This window comes from Spermophilus citellus, assembly GCF_964194105.1.
Source record: "Spermophilus citellus genome assembly, chromosome: 9".
Lineage (NCBI taxonomy): Eukaryota > Metazoa > Chordata > Mammalia > Rodentia > Sciuridae > Spermophilus > Spermophilus citellus.
Window position 1 is genome coordinate 25,704,908 of NC_138191.1, and position 20,814 is coordinate 25,725,721.

At 36.5% G+C, this 20,814-nt stretch overlaps 2 protein-coding genes across 2 annotated transcripts in view; one reads left to right on the forward strand and one right to left on the reverse strand.

The window, feature by feature from the left end:
- Positions 1 to 10,088, reverse strand: part of LOC308655718 (uncharacterized protein) — a 52,966-nt gene extending 42,878 nt beyond the window's left edge. Inside the window, exons 1-4 of the mRNA XM_081305899.1 lie at positions 9,943 to 10,088; positions 7,061 to 7,257; positions 4,281 to 4,455; positions 1,499 to 1,673 (exon numbers count right to left, since the gene is read on the reverse strand). The gene's annotated coding sequence lies outside the window, so the exon portion shown is untranslated. The remainder of the gene's footprint in view (positions 1 to 1,498; positions 1,674 to 4,280; positions 4,456 to 7,060; positions 7,258 to 9,942) is intronic.
- Positions 10,089 to 14,862: 4,774 nt separating this feature from the next.
- On the forward strand, positions 14,863 to 15,795 carry LOC308655466 (vomeronasal type-1 receptor 90-like; the record flags this gene model as incomplete). Its single annotated transcript, XM_081305582.1, has 1 exon — positions 14,863 to 15,795. One exon carries the CDS (start codon positions 14,863 to 14,865, stop codon positions 15,793 to 15,795), a length of 933 nt encoding a protein of 310 aa, XP_081161708.1.
- Positions 15,796 to 20,814: the final 5,019 nt, after the last annotated feature.

The following is a 20,814-nucleotide window of genomic DNA, read 5'->3' on the forward strand; positions in this document are numbered from 1 at the left end:
TACATTATTTAATGAGGAATGGGTAGTCAAATAAATCAAGGATGAAATAAAAAAAAAAATTGTTAGAGGTAAATGAAAACACTGATAATGACATATCAAAATCTCTGGGACACTAGGAAGGCAGTACTAAGAGGAAAGTTTACTGCACTGTGCATGAATAAAGGACCTAACACTACATCTCAAAGCCTGAGAAAAAGAAGAACAAATCAATACCAAAAGCAATAGAAGACAGAAACTAATGAAAATCAGGAAAGGCAGCAGAATACAACAGACACTAGTATGGAAGTATGTATAAACGTGGATGTATAACCAATGTGATCCTGCAATCTGTACAAGTGGTAAAAATAAGAACTCACAACCCACTTGAATCAAATGTATGAAATATGATGTCAAGATCGTTGTAGTGTTTTGAGCAAGCAATAAAAAAATAAAATAAAATCAGAGCTGAAATCAATGAACTCTAAAGGAAAAAAAATGGAAAAAACACAAAGTTGGTTCTTTGAAACAATAAATAAAATACATAAATCCTTGGCCATGCTAACGAAGAGAAAAAGAAAACTAAGATTACTAAAAAAGAAGATGAAGCAAGTAATATCACAAGGGACATGTCTAAAATGCAGAAAGAAATTAGAAACTACTTTGACAATCTGTACTCCAAAAAAATAGAAAATATAGAATACATAAACAAATTCCTAGAGTCGTAAGACCTACTCAAACTGAATGAGGAGGTCATACACAATTTAAATAGATTAATTGCAAGTAATGAAATAGAAAACACCATCTAAAGCCTACCAACCAGTCTGGGGTTGTGTGTTAGAGTGCTTGCCTGGCATGTGTGAGGCACTGGGTTTGATTATTAGCATCACATAAAAAATAAACTAAAGGCATTGTGCCTATCTAAAACTAATAAAAATATATTTAAAAAAGCCTACCAACCAAGAAAAGTCCAGGACCAGACGGATTCTCTGCTAAATTCAATGAGACTTTCAAAGAAGAATTAACACCATACTTTTCATAGTATTCCATGAAACAGGAAAAGAGGGAAGCCCTCTAAACTCATTCTGAGACTAACATCAATACCAAAACCAGACAAAGACCCTTTAAGAAAAGAAAACTTCAGACCAATATCCCTGATGAACATACATGTAAAAATTCTCAATAAAATTCTGACAAATTACACACAAAAAATATTAAAAACATAGTTCACCATGATCAAGTGGGGTTCATCCCAAGGACCCAAGGTTGGTTTAACATGCAGAAATCAATAAATGTAAATCATCATATGAATAGACTTGAAAACAAGAATCATATGATCTCAATAGATGCAAAAAACAGCATTTGACAAAATACGGCACACTCTCATGTTCAAAACACGAGAAAAATTAGGAATAGCAGGAACATATCTCAACATTGTAAAAGCTATCCACTGTCATGTGTAACTGATCAGAACAAATGAAGAATATATTTGAACAAATTAAAAAGCAGAAAGCAAGCTTACCAAAGTTCTGGGGCTGGTGTAAGTAGCAGATGCTCCTCTGCTGTCTGCATGTGTGGAAATTCTGGCTGGTGCGTGGGTCCTGGTCACAGGTGCTTGTGTCTTGATGCCAACAGCAATCCTTGTGAGCACGCAGGCATGTGTGTGAACACAGACAGCAGCTTCCACTTCGAGGGTCCTGAGGGCCATAAGGCACCTTGCTGGGAGATGTACATCAACGAGTGTCATTCAGAGCCCTGCCACATATATGTTCCCCATGATAAACAAAAACTAAATAATTTACAACTAGAATGCCCACACCACACAACATTCTCAACAAAATATTTCATGAGGATGAATTGAAAACAAAACAGGAAAGGGAGGATCTACACTAAATACACAGTCAACCAAACTAGAAACTAAGTCACATTAATAAGCAGATATAAGCCAAAATGAGTGGGAACCCAGATCATATCTCAGTAATAAACTTGAATATTAACAGCCTGAACTCATCAATCAGAATATGCAGACTGGCAGATTCATTTCATGGGGAAAGACATCCACAGGCTGAGGGTGAAAGGATGGGAAAAAACGTCACATTAATTGTGTAAACAAGCTGGGGTTTCCACGCTCATCTCAGATAAAGTAGACTTCAAGCCAAATTTAATTGGAAGAGACCAAGAAGGATATTTCATACTTCTTAAGGGAAGTATGTATGAGGAGGACATAACAATTATAAACATTTGTGTCCCAAACAATGGACGTCTGCATGTATCAAACAAATCCTTCTCAATTTCAATAGTAAAAGAGATCATAACACAATAATACTGGGTGACTTTAACACACCTCTCTCGCTACTAGACAGTCATTCTAAAGAAAAACGAAATGAAAAAAACTATAGAGGGGCTTGGGTTGTGGCTCCATGGCAGAGCACTTGCCTAGCATGTATGAGGCACTGGGATCAATTCTCAGCACAGCATATAAAATAAAATAAATAAAATAAAGTTCTAAGAAGTAAAAATAAATATTTTTTGAAAAGAAACCATACAATTATACAATCAATAATTTATACTTAATAGAAATATATAGAATATTTCATCCATTAACGAGTACATATACTTTTTTTTTTTCAGCAGCACTTGTCTTCTGCTCTAAAATAGGCCATATCTTACACTGAAAAGCAATTCTTAGTAAATACAAAAAAAGCAAAGAAATGACCCAGCATTATATCATATTAAAATGGAAGAAATGAGGAATCAGCGCTCAAGTAAAAAACAGAAGCCACTCTACCAAAGGGAGACTACATTATACATTATTTAATGAGGAATGGGTAGTCAAATAAATCAAGGATGAAATAAAAAAAAAAATTGTTAGAGGTAAATGAAAACACTGATAATGACATATCAAAATCTCTGGGACACTAGGAAGGCAGTACTAAGAGGAAAGTTTACTGCACTGTGCATGAATAAAGGACCTAACACTACATCTCAAAGCCTGAGAAAAAGAAGAACAAATCAATACCAAAAGCAATAGAAGACAGAAACTAATGAAAATCAGGAAAGGCAGCAGAATACAACAGACACTAGTATGGAAGTATGTATAAACGTGGATGTATAACCAATGTGATCCTGCAATCTGTACAAGTGGTAAAAATAAGAACTCACAACCCACTTGAATCAAATGTATGAAATATGATGTCAAGATCGTTGTAGTGTTTTGAGCAACCAATAAAAAAATAAAATAAAATCAGAGCTGAAATCAATGAACTCTAAAGGAAAAAAAATGGAAAAAACACAAAGTTGGTTCTTTGAAACAATAAATAAAATACATAAATCCTTGGCCATGCTAACGAAGAGAAAAAGAAAACTAAGATTACTAAAAAAGAAGATGAAGCAAGTAATATCACAAGGGACATGTCTAAAATGCAGAAAGAAATTAGAAACTACTTTGACAATCTGTACTCCAAAAAAATAGAAAATATAGAATACATAAACAAATTCCTAGAGTCGTAAGACCTACTCAAACTGAATGAGGAGGTCATACACAATTTAAATAGATTAATTGCAAGTAATGAAATAGAAAACACCATCTAAAGCCTACCAACCAGTCTGGGGTTGTGTGGTAGAGTGCTTGCCTGGCATGTGTGAGGCACTGGGTTTGATTATTAGCATCACATAAAAAATAAACTAAAGGCATTGTGCCTATCTAAAACTAATAAAAATATATTTAAAAAAGCCTACCAACCAAGAAAAGTCCAGGACCAGACGGATTCTCTGCTAAATTCAATGAGACTTTCAAAGAAGAATTAACACCATACTTTTCATAGTATTCCATGAAACAGGAAAAGAGGGAAGCCCTCTAAACTCATTCTGAGACTAACATCAATACCAAAACCAGACAAAGACCCTTTAAGAAAAGAAAACTTCAGACCAATATCCCTGATGAACATACATGTAAAAATTCTCAATAAAATTCTGACAAATTACACACAAAAAATATTAAAAACATAGTTCACCATGATCAAGTGGGGTTCATCCCAAGGACCCAAGGTTGGTTTAACATGCAGAAATCAATAAATGTAAATCATCATATGAATAGACTTGAAAACAAGAATCATATGATCTCAATAGATGCAAAAAACAGCATTTGACAAAATACGGCACACTCTCATGTTCAAAACACGAGAAAAATTAGGAATAGCAGGAACATATCTCAACATTGTAAAAGCTATCCACTGTCATGTGTAACTGATCAGAACAAATGAAGAATATATTTGAACAAATTAAAAAGCAGAAAGCAAGCTTACCAAAGTTCTGGGGCTGGTGTAAGTAGCAGATGCTCCTCTGCTGTCTGCATGTGTGGAAATTCTGGCTGGTGCGTGGGTCCTGGTCACAGGTGCTTGTGTCTTGATGCCAACAGCAATCCTTGTGAGCACGCAGGCATGTGTGTGAACACAGACAGCAGCTTCCACTTCGAGGGTCCTGAGGGCCATAAGGCACCTTGCTGGGAGATGTACATCAACGAGTGTCATTCAGAGCCCTGCCACATATATGTTCCCCATGATAAACAAAAACTAAATAATTTACAACTAGAATGCCCACACCACACAACATTCTCAACAAAATATTTCATGAGGATGAATTGAAAACAAAACAGGAAAGGGAGGATCTACACTAAATACACAGTCAACCAAACTAGAAACTAAGTCACATTAATAAGCAGATATAAGCCAAAATGAGTGGGAACCCAGATCATATCTCAGTAATAAACTTGAATATTAACAGCCTGAACTCATCAATCAGAATATGCAGACTGGCAGATTCATTTCATGGGGAAAGACATCCACAGGCTGAGGGTGAAAGGATGGGAAAAAACGTCACATTAATTGTGTAAACAAGCTGGGGTTTCCACGCTCATCTCAGATAAAGTAGACTTCAAGCCAAATTTAATTGGAAGAGACCAAGAAGGATATTTCATACTTCTTAAGGGAAGTATGTATGAGGAGGACATAACAATTATAAACATTTGTGTCCCAAACAATGGACGTCTGCATGTATCAAACAAATCCTTCTCAATTTCAATAGTAAAAGAGATCATAACACAATAATACTGGGTGACTTTAACACACCTCTCTCGCTACTAGACAGTCATTCTAAAGAAAAACGAAATGAAAAAAACTATAGAGGGGCTTGGGTTGTGGCTCCATGGCAGAGCACTTGCCTAGCATGTATGAGGCACTGGGATCAATTCTCAGCACAGCATATAAAATAAAATAAATAAAATAAAGTTCTAAGAAGTAAAAATAAATATTTTTTGAAAAGAAACCATACAATTATACAATCAATAATTTATACTTAATAGAAATATATAGAATATTTCATCCATTAACGAGTACATATACTTTTTTTTTTCAGCAGCACTTGTCTTCTGCTCTAAAATAGGCCATATCTTACACTGAAAAGCAATTCTTAGTAAATACAAAAAAAGCAAAGAAATGACCCAGCATTATATCATATTAAAATGGAAGAAATGAGGAATCAGCGCTCAAGTAAAAAACAGAAGCCACTCTACCAAAGGGAGACTACATTATACATTATTTAATGAGGAATGGGTAGTCAAATAAATCAAGGATGAAATAAAAAAAAAATTGTTAGAGGTAAATGAAAACACTGATAATGACATATCAAAATCTCTGGGACACTAGGAAGGCAGTACTAAGAGGAAAGTTTACTGCACTGTGCATGAATAAAGGACCTAACACTACATCTCAAAGCCTGAGAAAAAGAAGAACAAATCAATACCAAAAGCAATAGAAGACAGAAACTAATGAAAATCAGGAAAGGCAGCAGAATACAACAGACACTAGTATGGAAGTATGTATAAACGTGGATGTATAACCAATGTGATCCTGCAATCTGTACAAGTGGTAAAAATAAGAACTCACAACCCACTTGAATCAAATGTATGAAATATGATGTCAAGATCGTTGTAGTGTTTTGAGCAAGCAATAAAAAAATAAAATAAAATCAGAGCTGAAATCAATGAACTCTAAAGGAAAAAAAATGGAAAAAACACAAAGTTGGTTCTTTGAAACAATAAATAAAATACATAAATCCTTGGCCATGCTAACGAAGAGAAAAAGAAAACTAAGATTACTAAAAAAGAAGATGAAGCAAGTAATATCACAAGGGACATGTCTAAAATGCAGAAAGAAATTAGAAACTACTTTGACAATCTGTACTCCAAAAAAATAGAAAATATAGAATACATAAACAAATTCCTAGAGTCGTAAGACCTACTCAAACTGAATGAGGAGGTCATACACAATTTAAATAGATTAATTGCAAGTAATGAAATAGAAAACACCATCTAAAGCCTACCAACCAGTCTGGGGTTGTGTGGTAGAGTGCTTGCCTGGCATGTGTGAGGCACTGGGTTTGATTATTAGCATCACATAAAAAATAAACTAAAGGCATTGTGCCTATCTAAAACTAATAAAAATATATTTAAAAAAGCCTACCAACCAAGAAAAGTCCAGGACCAGACGGATTCTCTGCTAAATTCAATGAGACTTTCAAAGAAGAATTAACACCATACTTTTCATAGTATTCCATGAAACAGGAAAAGAGGGAAGCCCTCTAAACTCATTCTGAGACTAACATCAATACCAAAACCAGACAAAGACCCTTTAAGAAAAGAAAACTTCAGACCAATATCCCTGATGAACATACATGTAAAAATTCTCAATAAAATTCTGACAAATTACACACAAAAAATATTAAAAACATAGTTCACCATGATCAAGTGGGGTTCATCCCAAGGACCCAAGGTTGGTTTAACATGCAGAAATCAATAAATGTAAATCATCATATGAATAGACTTGAAAACAAGAATCATATGATCTCAATAGATGCAAAAAACAGCATTTGACAAAATACGGCACACTCTCATGTTCAAAACACGAGAAAAATTAGGAATAGCAGGAACATATCTCAACATTGTAAAAGCTATCCACTGTCATGTGTAACTGATCAGAACAAATGAAGAATATATTTGAACAAATTAAAAAGCAGAAAGCAAGCTTACCAAAGTTCTGGGGCTGGTGTAAGTAGCAGATGCTCCTCTGCTGTCTGCATGTGTGGAAATTCTGGCTGGTGCGTGGGTCCTGGTCACAGGTGCTTGTGTCTTGATGCCAACAGCAATCCTTGTGAGCACGCAGGCATGTGTGTGAACACAGACAGCAGCTTCCACTTCGAGGGTCCTGAGGGCCATAAGGCACCTTGCTGGGAGATGTACATCAACGAGTGTCATTCAGAGCCCTGCCACATATATGTTCCCCATGATAAACAAAAACTAAATAATTTACAACTAGAATGCCCACACCACACAACATTCTCAACAAAATATTTCATGAGGATGAATTGAAAACAAAACAGGAAAGGGAGGATCTACACTAAATACACAGTCAACCAAACTAGAAACTAAGTCACATTAATAAGCAGATATAAGCCAAAATGAGTGGGAACCCAGATCATATCTCAGTAATAAACTTGAATATTAACAGCCTGAACTCATCAATCAGAATATGCAGACTGGCAGATTCATTTCATGGGGAAAGACATCCACAGGCTGAGGGTGAAAGGATGGGAAAAAACGTCACATTAATTGTGTAAACAAGCTGGGGTTTCCACGCTCATCTCAGATAAAGTAGACTTCAAGCCAAATTTAATTGGAAGAGACCAAGAAGGATATTTCATACTTCTTAAGGGAAGTATGTATGAGGAGGACATAACAATTATAAACATTTGTGTCCCAAACAATGGACGTCTGCATGTATCAAACAAATCCTTCTCAATTTCAATAGTAAAAGAGATCATAACACAATAATACTGGGTGACTTTAACACACCTCTCTCGCTACTAGACAGTCATTCTAAAGAAAAACGAAATGAAAAAAACTATAGAGGGGCTTGGGTTGTGGCTCCATGGCACAGCACTTGCCTAGCATGTATGAGGCACTGGGATCAATTCTCAGCACAGCATATAAAATAAAATAAATAAAATAAAGTTCTAAGAAGTAAAAATAAATATTTTTTGAAAAGAAACCATACAATTATACAATCAATAATTTATACTTAATAGAAATATATAGAATATTTCATCCATTAACGAGTACATATACTTTTTTTTTTCAGCAGCACTTGTCTTCTGCTCTAAAATAGGCCATATCTTACACTGAAAAGCAATTCTTAGTAAATACAAAAAAAGCAAAGAAATGACCCAGCATTATATCATATTAAAATGGAAGAAATGAGGAATCAGCGCTCAAGTAAAAAACAGAAGCCACTCTACCAAAGGGAGACTACATTATACATTATTTAATGAGGAATGGGTAGTCAAATAAATCAAGGATGAAATAAAAAAAAAAATTGTTAGAGGTAAATGAAAACACTGATAATGACATATCAAAATCTCTGGGACACTAGGAAGGCAGTACTAAGAGGAAAGTTTACTGCACTGTGCATGAATAAAGGACCTAACACTACATCTCAAAGCCTGAGAAAAAGAAGAACAAATCAATACCAAAAGCAATAGAAGACAGAAACTAATGAAAATCAGGAAAGGCAGCAGAATACAACAGACACTAGTATGGAAGTATGTATAAACGTGGATGTATAACCAATGTGATCCTGCAATCTGTACAAGTGGTAAAAATAAGAACTCACAACCCACTTGAATCAAATGTATGAAATATGATGTCAAGATCGTTGTAGTGTTTTGAGCAAGCAATAAAAAAATAAAATAAAATCAGAGCTGAAATCAATGAACTCTAAAGGAAAAAAAATGGAAAAAACACAAAGTTGGTTCTTTGAAACAATAAATAAAATACATAAATCCTTGGCCATGCTAACGAAGAGAAAAAGAAAACTAAGATTACTAAAAAAGAAGATGAAGCAAGTAATATCACAAGGGACATGTCTAAAATGCAGAAAGAAATTAGAAACTACTTTGACAATCTGTACTCCAAAAAAATAGAAAATATAGAATACATAAACAAATTCCTAGAGTCGTAAGACCTACTCAAACTGAATGAGGAGGTCATACACAATTTAAATAGATTAATTGCAAGTAATGAAATAGAAAACACCATCTAAAGCCTACCAACCAGTCTGGGGTTGTGTGGTAGAGTGCTTGCCTGGCATGTGTGAGGCACTGGGTTTGATTATTAGCATCACATAAAAAATAAACTAAAGGCATTGTGCCTATCTAAAACTAATAAAAATATATTTAAAAAAGCCTACCAACCAAGAAAAGTCCAGGACCAGACGGATTCTCTGCTAAATTCAATGAGACTTTCAAAGAAGAATTAACACCATACTTTTCATAGTATTCCATGAAACAGGAAAAGAGGGAAGCCCTCTAAACTCATTCTGAGACTAACATCAATACCAAAACCAGACAAAGACCCTTTAAGAAAAGAAAACTTCAGACCAATATCCCTGATGAACATACATGTAAAAATTCTCAATAAAATTTTGACAAATTACACACAAAAAATACTAAAAACATAGTTCACCATGATCAAGTGGGGTTCATCCCAAGGACCCAAGGTTGGTTTAACACGCAGAAATCAATAAATGTAAATCATCATATTTTGTTGTTATTATAATATTTGTGTTAGTGGTATACTACATCATGAAATCACTCAAAACCCATGTTGAGTCCCCCTTAACACACTGGTTCCATCTACTCCCCATAGTTTCCTTGAAACCTCCTTGGGGGCATTCAGTCTTTGGTCATTTCAACTCACTAACATTCAGAAGCTTTCTCCTGGCCTACGGCTAACAGGGAAAGGTCAGGGGATTTCAGGGTCTAACCCAATTCATCACTAGAGTCAACAGAATTGAGCTGGACTCCTGAGAACAGAGTAGCCATTCCAGGACTCTACCCAAGAATTCCCGGACTCACCTGGAGGATGACACCCAGCTGCAGCTCCCAGCAGAAGTCCTCTCAGCAGGAGCCACCTAGCAGCTGTGCGGCACTCCCAGGTCTTCTGTGGCACTCCCAGGATCCTGCGAGGCGCTCCCAGGGTCCTCCATGGCGCTGCCACTGTCCTCTGCAGCACACAGGAGAGGCTGTGTACCCAGGGTGCGCGGGGCGGAGGCTCTGGCCGCCACAGGAAGGGCGACCTGTTGGGCTTCTTACCAGCTCTCCAGGTGAGCAGCAGACCCTCAGAGGTATGGACGCGGGAACTGCCCTTTGGAGCCGGTCTTGAGGGTTGTGTTCCCCACAGGCGCCTGGGCCTTCCGGCGTCCTGGAGAGTGCGGAGCACGTGCGTGTGCGTGGGGGGCGGAGCTAGGCGTGGGCCACATCCGGGGTAGGCAGGCGGGTGGGCGGGGAAACTTTCAAATTTGGGCGGGAAGCACAAGGCTTCAGAACCAGCAGGATGTGGTGCCCGAGGGTGTGCAAGAAGGTTAAGTACCAAATGTGGAAGTGTTTTTTAACACATAATGACCTTAAGAAATATTGGCCATTATTTTTAATTATGCAACTCCTCAGTCAAACTCTGAAACTCATCTCCCCCACAGAAGGTAGTGGTGCAGCAACTGAGTGACCGAATAGCGCTTAATAATATCTTCGGAGCTGGAGTTGTGGCTCAGTGGTAGAGTGCTTGAAGCAGGACTAATCTCACCTGCCTCATCTCCTTTTTCCATTTTTACCTTAATGAATAGAAGGGAGGATGGGAAGGATTGCAACAGTGAAGTGGAGCTGTGTGATCATGAAAATTCATGCAATCTTTAGAGGTGAGTAAGTAAAAGGATTCCTCTGTCATCTCATCCCTGAGAGAGAGACAGGATGATGCTTACACTGCAGAGGAGAGAACAGATGTGTGCTCCCTTCACTCCTTCACCCTGGAATTTGAACATCCTAAGAAGGCAAACTTGAAGTGAGTTTTGCAGAGGGGTATTCTCCTCCTGTAATTCTCTCACTTCTGTCTTGACCTCCAGCTCATATCCACCGCCTGAGCAGTTCTCACCAGTTTGAGGGAACATGTATGATGATGTATGTATCATGAGTCACCCATGGTATTGTTGACTACCCATTGCCTAACAGGACTGCTTCAATGATCTAGATGTTAAAGGGAGTCTTCACCTGAGGGTCCCCAAGTCTTTACTATGAGCACTAACAAATGAAAGTTCTGAAATTTGTGGACATTTCTTTTTTTAAAATGTGTAATGTGCTCTACTCATCTACTTACTTAGATTTTCCTTCCACTTACCAGATGTGGATTCATCAAGGGTGACCTATTTCAGAAATTCAAGTTATAGTCACTGTGATTTATACATCCATCCCCAGAGAATGTCGAGTCTGGGGGCATCTTGATTTCTCAAATGCATAAAGTACAATATTAGTGCTGATAGAAGAGGGCATCAAGATACCAAATTGGCAGCATCAACCCTAAGACCCTTATTGAGGAGGGGTTCTTTAATCACCTCAATGATGGCACAAAGCTTGTGTTCTGTCCCCTGATCACCTAAGGTATGCTGTGCCAGGTGTGATTGAGATGGACCAAAGAAGGGAAGGTTGGTGCCACAGGATTTTCCTTAGCTCCCCTTTATGAATGGTTCTCATTCCCCAGGATGATTTCCCACAACAATGGTTCATCAGCGTGGACAATACTACAGAATGTTTACAATACCACTGTGATATACTTACATAATTTTAATCATATAGACTTGACATTGCAGCATTTGCTGAAATGATTGTGGTTCAAAACTAGAGAAAGCAGAATGACTAGAAAAGCATTTTTCTGGGGTTTCTCTGGGCACTACATGGAGAAAGAATAATTGTGCTTTGAATTACAGCAAATTGCGTCCCTTGATTTCATGCAGACATCAGGAAAGAGTCTAAGCTTTCTTGTTACTAATACAGAAATTCACTTACAGAAAACAAGTTTCCACTGCTTTTAAGGCAATGAACAAACAAATCCATGCATTCTTAGTATGATTGCAAACTCATGGCACTCACTATACACTCCTGCTTTTCATTATTTCTGTTTGGAGGACTGCAGATTTCTCAGTAACACTGAACTTAAAGTCACCCAATGGCCTTGAGACACAGGTGATTAAAACATTTCATTCAATGGGTGTTTTCATGCTTGTTTTTTACAAGGTTCAAGTGTTTAAAAAAATTTTTAAAGCAGATCCTGTATGTCACATAATGCATTTTTTTGTTTTGTTTCATAATACACTCTTTTATTGTTGAAAGAGGGCAATTTAAATTTTTTTCTGTACCAGTAATTGAACTCACATTAATGTTAAACACTGAGCCACAACACCAATCATTTTTTATCTTGAGGCAGGGTCTTGTTTAGTTGCTTAAAGCCTTGCTAAGCTACTGTGGCTGGGTTTAACTTGGAAATCTCCTGTCTCAGACTACTCTCCCTGGCCTAAAACATTTTAAAAGTTATTTATCACGTGTTAATGTAAATATATTTAAACTAAATGATAAAATACCAATAAGTATTTGATTTATATGAAATAAATTTATAAGAATCAGCATATACCATTTGTATATACATTAATGTCACAAAATAAAACAATGTAGTACTGATGATCAAATGTAATTCAGAAAAGCTTGGAAACATATGGACATTTTATTTCTATATTCTAATCTTTTTTCTGGACTTATTATGAGAACAACCCTAAAACACTGAATGAGTGATGCAGAAAATTTTGTCATTTTAACTGATCATTACCTGGGGAAAATATTGTCCTTTATTAATGGTAGTAGAGAGTTTTTTTTTTCACAAATATTGCATGCTGAAACTCATGCACTGCACCTGAAAAGGTTGATCACACAGAAGCTGTGAAGAGAAAAGCTTCCTAGATCTATGATTAGAAAATGAGATAGATGGTGGCTGTGGAGTGCCAAAAACAGTTAAGAGAGAAAAGTGTCCCAAGTCTTGTAGCACAATAGGGTGATTACAGTCCATAATAGTTACTTATAAAACTTAAAGTAACCAGAGAAGTGTTTGCAAGTTTCCAACATAAAAATGAGAACATTGGGGAAGATGGAAATTGACCTACTTTGATCCCAACATGCTATATACACATGGTGAATTGTAATACTGGGCCCCATATCCAAGTACAAAGGGTATATTCCAATTAAAAATTAAAACAAATAAGAGCATGCAGGTTTTAACCAATTATGTACATAACCTTGGATTAATACTTGGCATCCTATGTTCATGAATGTTTACCTTTTGTTGTTTCTTAGTATTTTTCTTTTCTTAGTACTGGGAATTGAACTCAGGTGAATTTAACCACTAAGCAACATCTCCAGCCATATTTTATATTTTATTTAGAGATAGAGTCTTACTGAGTTGGTTAGCACATCACTACTGTTTAAGCTGGATTTGAACTTAAAATTTTCCTTTCTCAGCCTCTCAAGCCCCTGGATTTAGAGTCGTGCCCCAGTGCACCCATGTTTAGTATACTGACTTATACATTAACATATTCTAAAGAGTCATGAAATGATTTAGCCTCACATGCATAATTTTCTAATGATATTTACTTTTTAAAATATGACTGGAAATGATTTGAAATATTTACCTACAATTTTAGACACTTGAAATAAAATACAAACATGCCTCATATAGGAAATATTCCATGGGTAGATCAACATCAAATTTTCTGTCTCAAGTTTATGCTTGGCCTCTGAATTGAAATTTCTTACTTCTAGGAGATGACAAATGGGACTCTTTTGAAGGTCCATCTTTCAGACTAAGTTCAACTTCTTGTTGAAAATTTTACAATGGAATGACACAGAATCACTTTCACTGTGACTTTAATTACCACCCTGATTCCAGATGACTGAGTAGAAAAAAATTAGAATATATTTGTAAGAACACTTGATAACTGGACATGGAACACTTAGGACAATTATTCTTGTAATGATAATAATATGTATATAAGACTTATAGGTACACTGGTGATTCAAAAACAGTCTTAAAATATCATCAAAGAAATTTCTATAGATAGTGATAAAATGTTCCAAAATTATGGAACACTTTTGAGGCAGCAACAGAGGTAGTTATTATTAAAATAAAACTGAAATGTCCCCCCAGTCACATGTGAGGAGTTGCATAATTAAAAATAATGGCCAATATTTCTTAAGGTCATTATGTGTTAAAAAACACTTCCACATTTGGTACTTAACCTTCTTGCACACACAATAGCTCTTGAATTCAGGTAATATTCCTGCCCATATTTATAGGTGAGATGATAAGAGTTAAAAGCATCACAGACTGCTCAAGATCACACTAGAAATAAATGGCAGATTTTAAATGCATATCCAAACAACATATCTTAGAGTGTGTAGTTGTTAATGTTGGCTTGGTTGATGTATTAAAGATATTAGGTCTGATAATAAACCAAACTAAAGATAAAACTCCAATAACATAACTAGGTATACAACTATTCCATCACGATTCATTTCTTGAGAGAGTTGGAATTCTCGATTATTAGGCAAGCCTCCCATTTAAATTCATCAAAAATTGTACAATTTTCAATATGTACTTGAGGCTGAATTGAGAAACTAAAGAGAGAATCAATTAAGGCACTATGCCAAAAACTTCAAGATGATACTATAAACTAGAACTATTTTCAGTAGCACATACATGATTTGGTAATAATAGGAAAATGGCACCCGGAAAGTGTCAGAGAGACTTGAATGCTAAAGTGAGAAAAGGGGGTGTTGGGGTGAATCTTCACATGTCCCAATGGTAACAGGATAGGCTGAGATTAATGGGTGTTATACTATTCAACATAAAGTCTTTTCTTCATTTTTCCTAAGATATATATTATGTGATTCATTGCTCAAAAGATGAATACCACCAACAAACTCTATGATTATATTGGCATTAAAAATGCATTTTTCTCTGAAGTTGGCCTTGGGATCTCAGCCAACTCAATCCACCTTCTCTTCCACATCTTCATATTCCTCCTCCACAACAGGCTCAAGCCCACTGACCTGATCATTGGTCTCTTGGCCCTAGTCCACATAGGAATGATGACAATTTTGGGGTACATAGCTACAGATGTTGCTCTTTCTCAGGATTTTTGGGATGACATCAAGTGTAAATCGGTCATCTACGTGCACAGGTTTCTGAGGGGCTTCCCCATTTGTGCCACCTGCCTGCTGAGTGTTCTCCAGGCCATCACCCTCAGCCCCAGAAGCTCCTGCTTGGCCAAGTTCAAACATAAATCCCCACAGCAGACCCTGTGTGTCCTTGTTTTCCTGTGGGCCTTCTACATGTCCTTGAGTGCTCACTTCTCCTTGTCCTCTACTGCCATTCACAATGTGACCTCAAATGTCATTGTGTTTATTACTGAACCCTGCAAAATTGTTCAAATGAGTTACTTCTTCAGGCATTTATTTTCTGTATTAGGTGTATTCCGGGATGTTTTTCTCATAGGGTTAATGGCCCTCTCGAGTGGGTACATGGTGGCCCTTCTGTGCAGGCATAGGAGGCACGTCCAGCACCTTCACAACACCAGGCTTTCTCCAAAGGCATCCCCCGTGCAGAGGGCCACCTGGACCATCCTGCTGCTCATGAGTTTATTTGTGCTCATGTACTGTTTGGACAACATCTTCTCCTCCTCAAGAACTACGGGGAACAATGACCCAGTTTATTATCATATCCATATGATGGTGGCCAATGGCTATGCCACAACCAGTCCTATGCTGCTGATCTGCACTGAAAAACAAATCATTGAATTTTTGAAATCTTTGTGGGTGAAGATAGCGCATACTTAACTAGTGATGATAGATAAGTTTTCCTAATATGCCAATAAACTGGCTTATGAACAGTAAATTATAGCCTAGAATAGATGCCCTCTGGAGGAAGTTAATATGGAGATATGCATGTTTGTTAAATCTATTACTTTAGAAAAAGTGAATAACAAATTTATATAAATGTCAATTCTTTAATTTTTGAGTTAACACAAGGGCCCAATATATCTGCTTGGTGTCAGCAAGTGATTGTTATGAAATGGGACCTTCATGGCCTGGTTGAGTCATTGAAAACACATTGAGTGTATACATCAGGTTTTAATAAGTGCTTAAATGAGCTGTATTCTTCCCAATAAATATGTCACAAATTACCCCTGATCCATCAATTGTCCTCTTATTGATCTTTTAAAAAGAACGGAATGTAAGGACTCAAGTTACCATATTTACACTAGTGCTCAAAGTAGCATTATTAATGATAGCCCATGTTGGAAATACTTCAATGCCCAAAAGCATATGAATGTATAAGCAAAACATGTCCTTGGCATAAATGGAATATTATTCAGCTGGAAACAAAAATAAATAAATTCTTGAGAAAATAAATCTGATCTGCACTCTTAGAAAGGATCTAATTGTTCAACCAGAGAATGGGACCAAAATTGTATAGGTTGCAACCCAGGTATGTATAATATGTCAAAATACTACCAACTGTCATGAAAATGCAAAACATACAAATAAAACAAAGCTGTTGGAATTAAAAAAAGGATAAAGTGGTAAATTTCTTGTTACGTGCATCTTACCATAACAAAAAGTGGCCCATGACTTTCTTTATGTTAAGAGAAACATGCCTGGTTCTGAAGGACAAACAGCACATGTTCCCACTCTTTTGTAGAAAGAAGAAAGTAAATATAGTAGAACAGAATGGAATGGTGTTCAGCATGGAATGGGAAGAGCAGGCAAAGGACACATGGAATGAGTTCAGTGAAGGGCACCAAAAACAGAATGGAGGAATCACTTCTGGTACTTCTCTGACCCAGTAGAGGAACTATTAGTTAAAACAACCTAAATTGTGTTTTAAAATGAAATTCCCAATATTAAAAACCATTATCAGCTGAAAAGATGAAAATCCTTATTACGATGTTCTGATTACTACAATTTATATACATGTACTGACTTACCATAATGTACTCCATAAAAATACGTATGTAATAATGTTTTTTAAATGAGGTTTCCAATAACCTTATAAACTACTATGAAAAAAAATCTCTAAAATAAAAAGAATTTTACATGCTGTGATTCTAAAGATGCCAAAATATAATTTTTAGAATATTCAAACACTTTTAAGGCATTTTAGTGAATTGGATCCAAAATTTTACCTTTCTTAATATTTTTAGCTGTACATGGAGACATTTTCTTTATTTCATTTATTTATTTTTATGGAGTGCTGAGGATCAAAAACCCAGTGCCTCACATGTGGTAGGCAAATGCTCTACCACTAAGCCATAACCACAGTCCACAAATCTTTTTTCATTTGTTTGTTTTGGCCAAGGATTGAACGCAGCAGTGATTAACCACTGAGCCATATCCCTAGCCCTTTTTATTTTATTTTATTTTTTTTGAAACAAGTTGCTTAGGCCCTTGCTAAGCTAGACTGGCCTCAAACTTGTGGTCCTCTTGCCTCAACCTCCCAAGTAGCTGAGATTATAAGTGTGCACCACCTTGAAATTTTTCCAAAGAAGGAGGAGGAGCTCTTGTTATGAATTCAGTTAAGCAGCGCACTGTGCTTTGCAATCTTTCAAGGGTATGTTGCCTTAGGTGGCAACAGTTTCTTTATTTTCTTGGTGACATGTTTTATATTAGGTCAAAATGTCAAATACAAATTGTAGAGGAACACAGGGAAAATTACTGGCCTTGATAATGTGTCATGGAAATTCTGGAATTGAAATATTGTTTTAATCAGAAAAAAAGAAAAAAATCAGAGTTTCTTTTTTAAATAGATGTACTTTATGCCACTGAATATTTAAAAAGATGAACTGTAGGAAATGTTGCAATGATATATTTTACTGTCTCATATTATCATTACTCCTATCTGGTAATTTTGGCTTTAAAATTATGACCTAAGAAACAACTGAAAATTGAAGACTTGCTCAGGTAACTTGTGAAAATGCTGTACATGTATATTTCCTAAATAATAAAATATTCAAAATGCACAATAACTAATGCCTTAGTTAACAAACACATCCAACAAATTAAAATGATGGTCTCCTGTGCCACAGGAGTTGCAGAAAATGACAAATGGAGAAGAAGAAAGGAAACATGAAAAGACCTTTCACAAAATAAGCTCTAGAGACAGCAGGAAGGTGTATGAAAAGATGCTCAACAACACATGTCATTGGAAAAATAAAATAAAACTACAAGATCCCAATAAGCACTCAGAATGGCACACACTCACTCAAAATAATACTAACAAATACTGTTTGGTGGCATAGCACAGGAAGGACCCTTGATTGTTGCTGGGATGCCACATACAGTCTCTGGGAAGGAGTGCTGTGGTTTTCTTTTTCCATAATAAAGTTGCCTTATGATCCATGAATCACACTTCCAAATTTTACCCACATTATTTGTAAACTGATGCCCACAGGAATGGTGTATGTTACTAAAGGCTGCACCTTGTCCCTCATGCCAATTGAACAAGGATGACGTGGTTTTGACAAAAAGGAAAAGCATGAACATTATTGTTTTGCTATCAATGGAGAAGCACAGGGGGCTCCAGTCCCAGAGGATGTAATTCTGCTCATCCATGGAACAGAGTTTGTTTTTGTTGTTGTTTTTTGTTTATTTTGGGTATTGGGAACTGGACTCAGGGGCCCTTGACCACTGAGCCCCATCCTCAGCCCTGTTTGTATTTTATTTAAAGACAAGATCTCACTGAGTTGTTTTGGGCCTCACTTTGGCTGAGGCTGGCTTTGAACTCTTGATCTTCCTGCCTCAGCCTCCTGAGACAAGGGGATTACAGGCATGAGCCACTGTGCCCAGCAGAGCAAGGTTTTTAAAGAAGCCATTCAAAGGCTGCCTGTCAAGAAGTCCCTCTAGAGGAATTTAACTCACTTGTTAATTTGGGAGACAGCAGTTTCTTAGGTCTTTTGGTGCCATCCCTGAAGTCTAATTCCTTGGTTCCTGTGGTTGGTGTGTGCTCAAAGGCATCTGGTCTAGGATAGGTAAGGGTGATCTTATTCCCCACTGCCAGGTTGTGGAGGAGGGTAAGAAAAGAGAGGAAAAGAAAACATGTCCTTTTTAAAAGAAGCCTTAATGGCAAAGCGGCAAAGCATGAGGTGAACGACTTGTACATATGCAAGTGTGGACAGCAGCTTCCTTCACTATCACTGTATACTGGAAGGAATACACACATTCTTTTGCAAATTTATATAGAAGAACATATGCTTTTATAAAATTTCCATTAAAAAATAGTAGCCTTTTCCTTAGCTCAACAATGGAAATGAAAGTTAAATGTATTTTACTAAATAAAAGAAATCACGATGCAAAGGATACTTCTTTCATTCCATTTAAATCCCATTCTCTATGGAGCTTTAATTTAATAGTCTCACAGCCTTAATAATATCTTAGGAATTAAAATTATTGCTCATAAACTAGAAATTTTGGTTGGGGTGACCTCGGAGTACAAATTAACCTCCGAATGATAATAATCTAGACACAACATGTCCAAATTATAATTAATTAATTGACCCAAGTCATTGATCAACAGAACAAGTTACCCTAGGGATAACAGCGCAATCCTACTCAAGAGTCCATATCGACAGTTAGGGTTTACGACCTCAATGTTGGATCAGGACATCCAAATGGTGTAACCACTATTAATGGTTCGTTTGTTCAAGATTAAAGTCCTACGTGATCTGAGTTCAGACCGGAGAAATCCAGGTCGGTTTCTATCTATTACTATATTTCTCCCAGTACGAAAGGACAAGAGAAATAAGGCCAATTAAACATCTATGCCTTAAATTAATGGATGAAACAATCTTAATCCAGTAAAATATTTTAAACGACCCTCCCTAGAACAGGGCTTGTTAAGATGGCAGAGCCTGGTAATTGCGTAAAACTTAAAACTTTATTTCAGAGGTTCAACTCCTCTTCTTAACATTAATGTTTATAATCAATCTTCTATTTTTAATTGTTCCAATCTTAGTAGCTATAGCTCTTCTTACCCTAATCGAACGAAAAATACTAGGGTATATACAACTCCGCAAAGGCCCTAATGTTGTTGGACCTTACGGCCTACTTCAACCATTTGCTGACGCAATAAAGCTATTTATTAAAGAACCCATAAAGCCCTTAACATCATCAATTATATTATTCATTATTGCTCCAACCCTAGCCCTAACACTAGCATTTACCATATGGATCCCCCTACCCATACCCATACCTCTTATTAATATAAATATAGGAGTCCTATTTATCTTAGCCACCTCAAGTTTAGCTGTATATGCAATTTTATGATCTGGATGAGCTTCCAACTCTAAATATACTTTAATTGGAGCTCTACGAGCCGTAGCACAAACTATTTCATACGAAGTAATGCTAGCAATCATTCTTCTCTCAGTACTTCTAATAAATGGATCCTTTACTTTATCTACACTTATCACCACCCAACAATTTACATGACTTCTATTTCCAACATGACCTCTAGCAAGAATATGATTCATTTCAACATTAGCAGAAACTAATCAAGCTCCATTTGATCTAACAGAAGGAGAATCAGAACTTGTATCAGGATTTAATGTTGAATATGCAGCCGGTCCCTTCGCCTTATTCTTTATAGCTGAATACACTAATATTATCACAATAAACGCATTAACAGTAACCCTTTTTATAGGAGCACTACTAAACCCCATTTTTCCTGAAACTTTTACATTAAACTTCACCCTAAAAACACTTATCTTAACTTCCACTTTTCTATGAATCCGAGCATCCTACCCTCGGTTCCGTTATGACCAACTTATGCATCTTTTATGAAAAAACTTTCTACCTCTA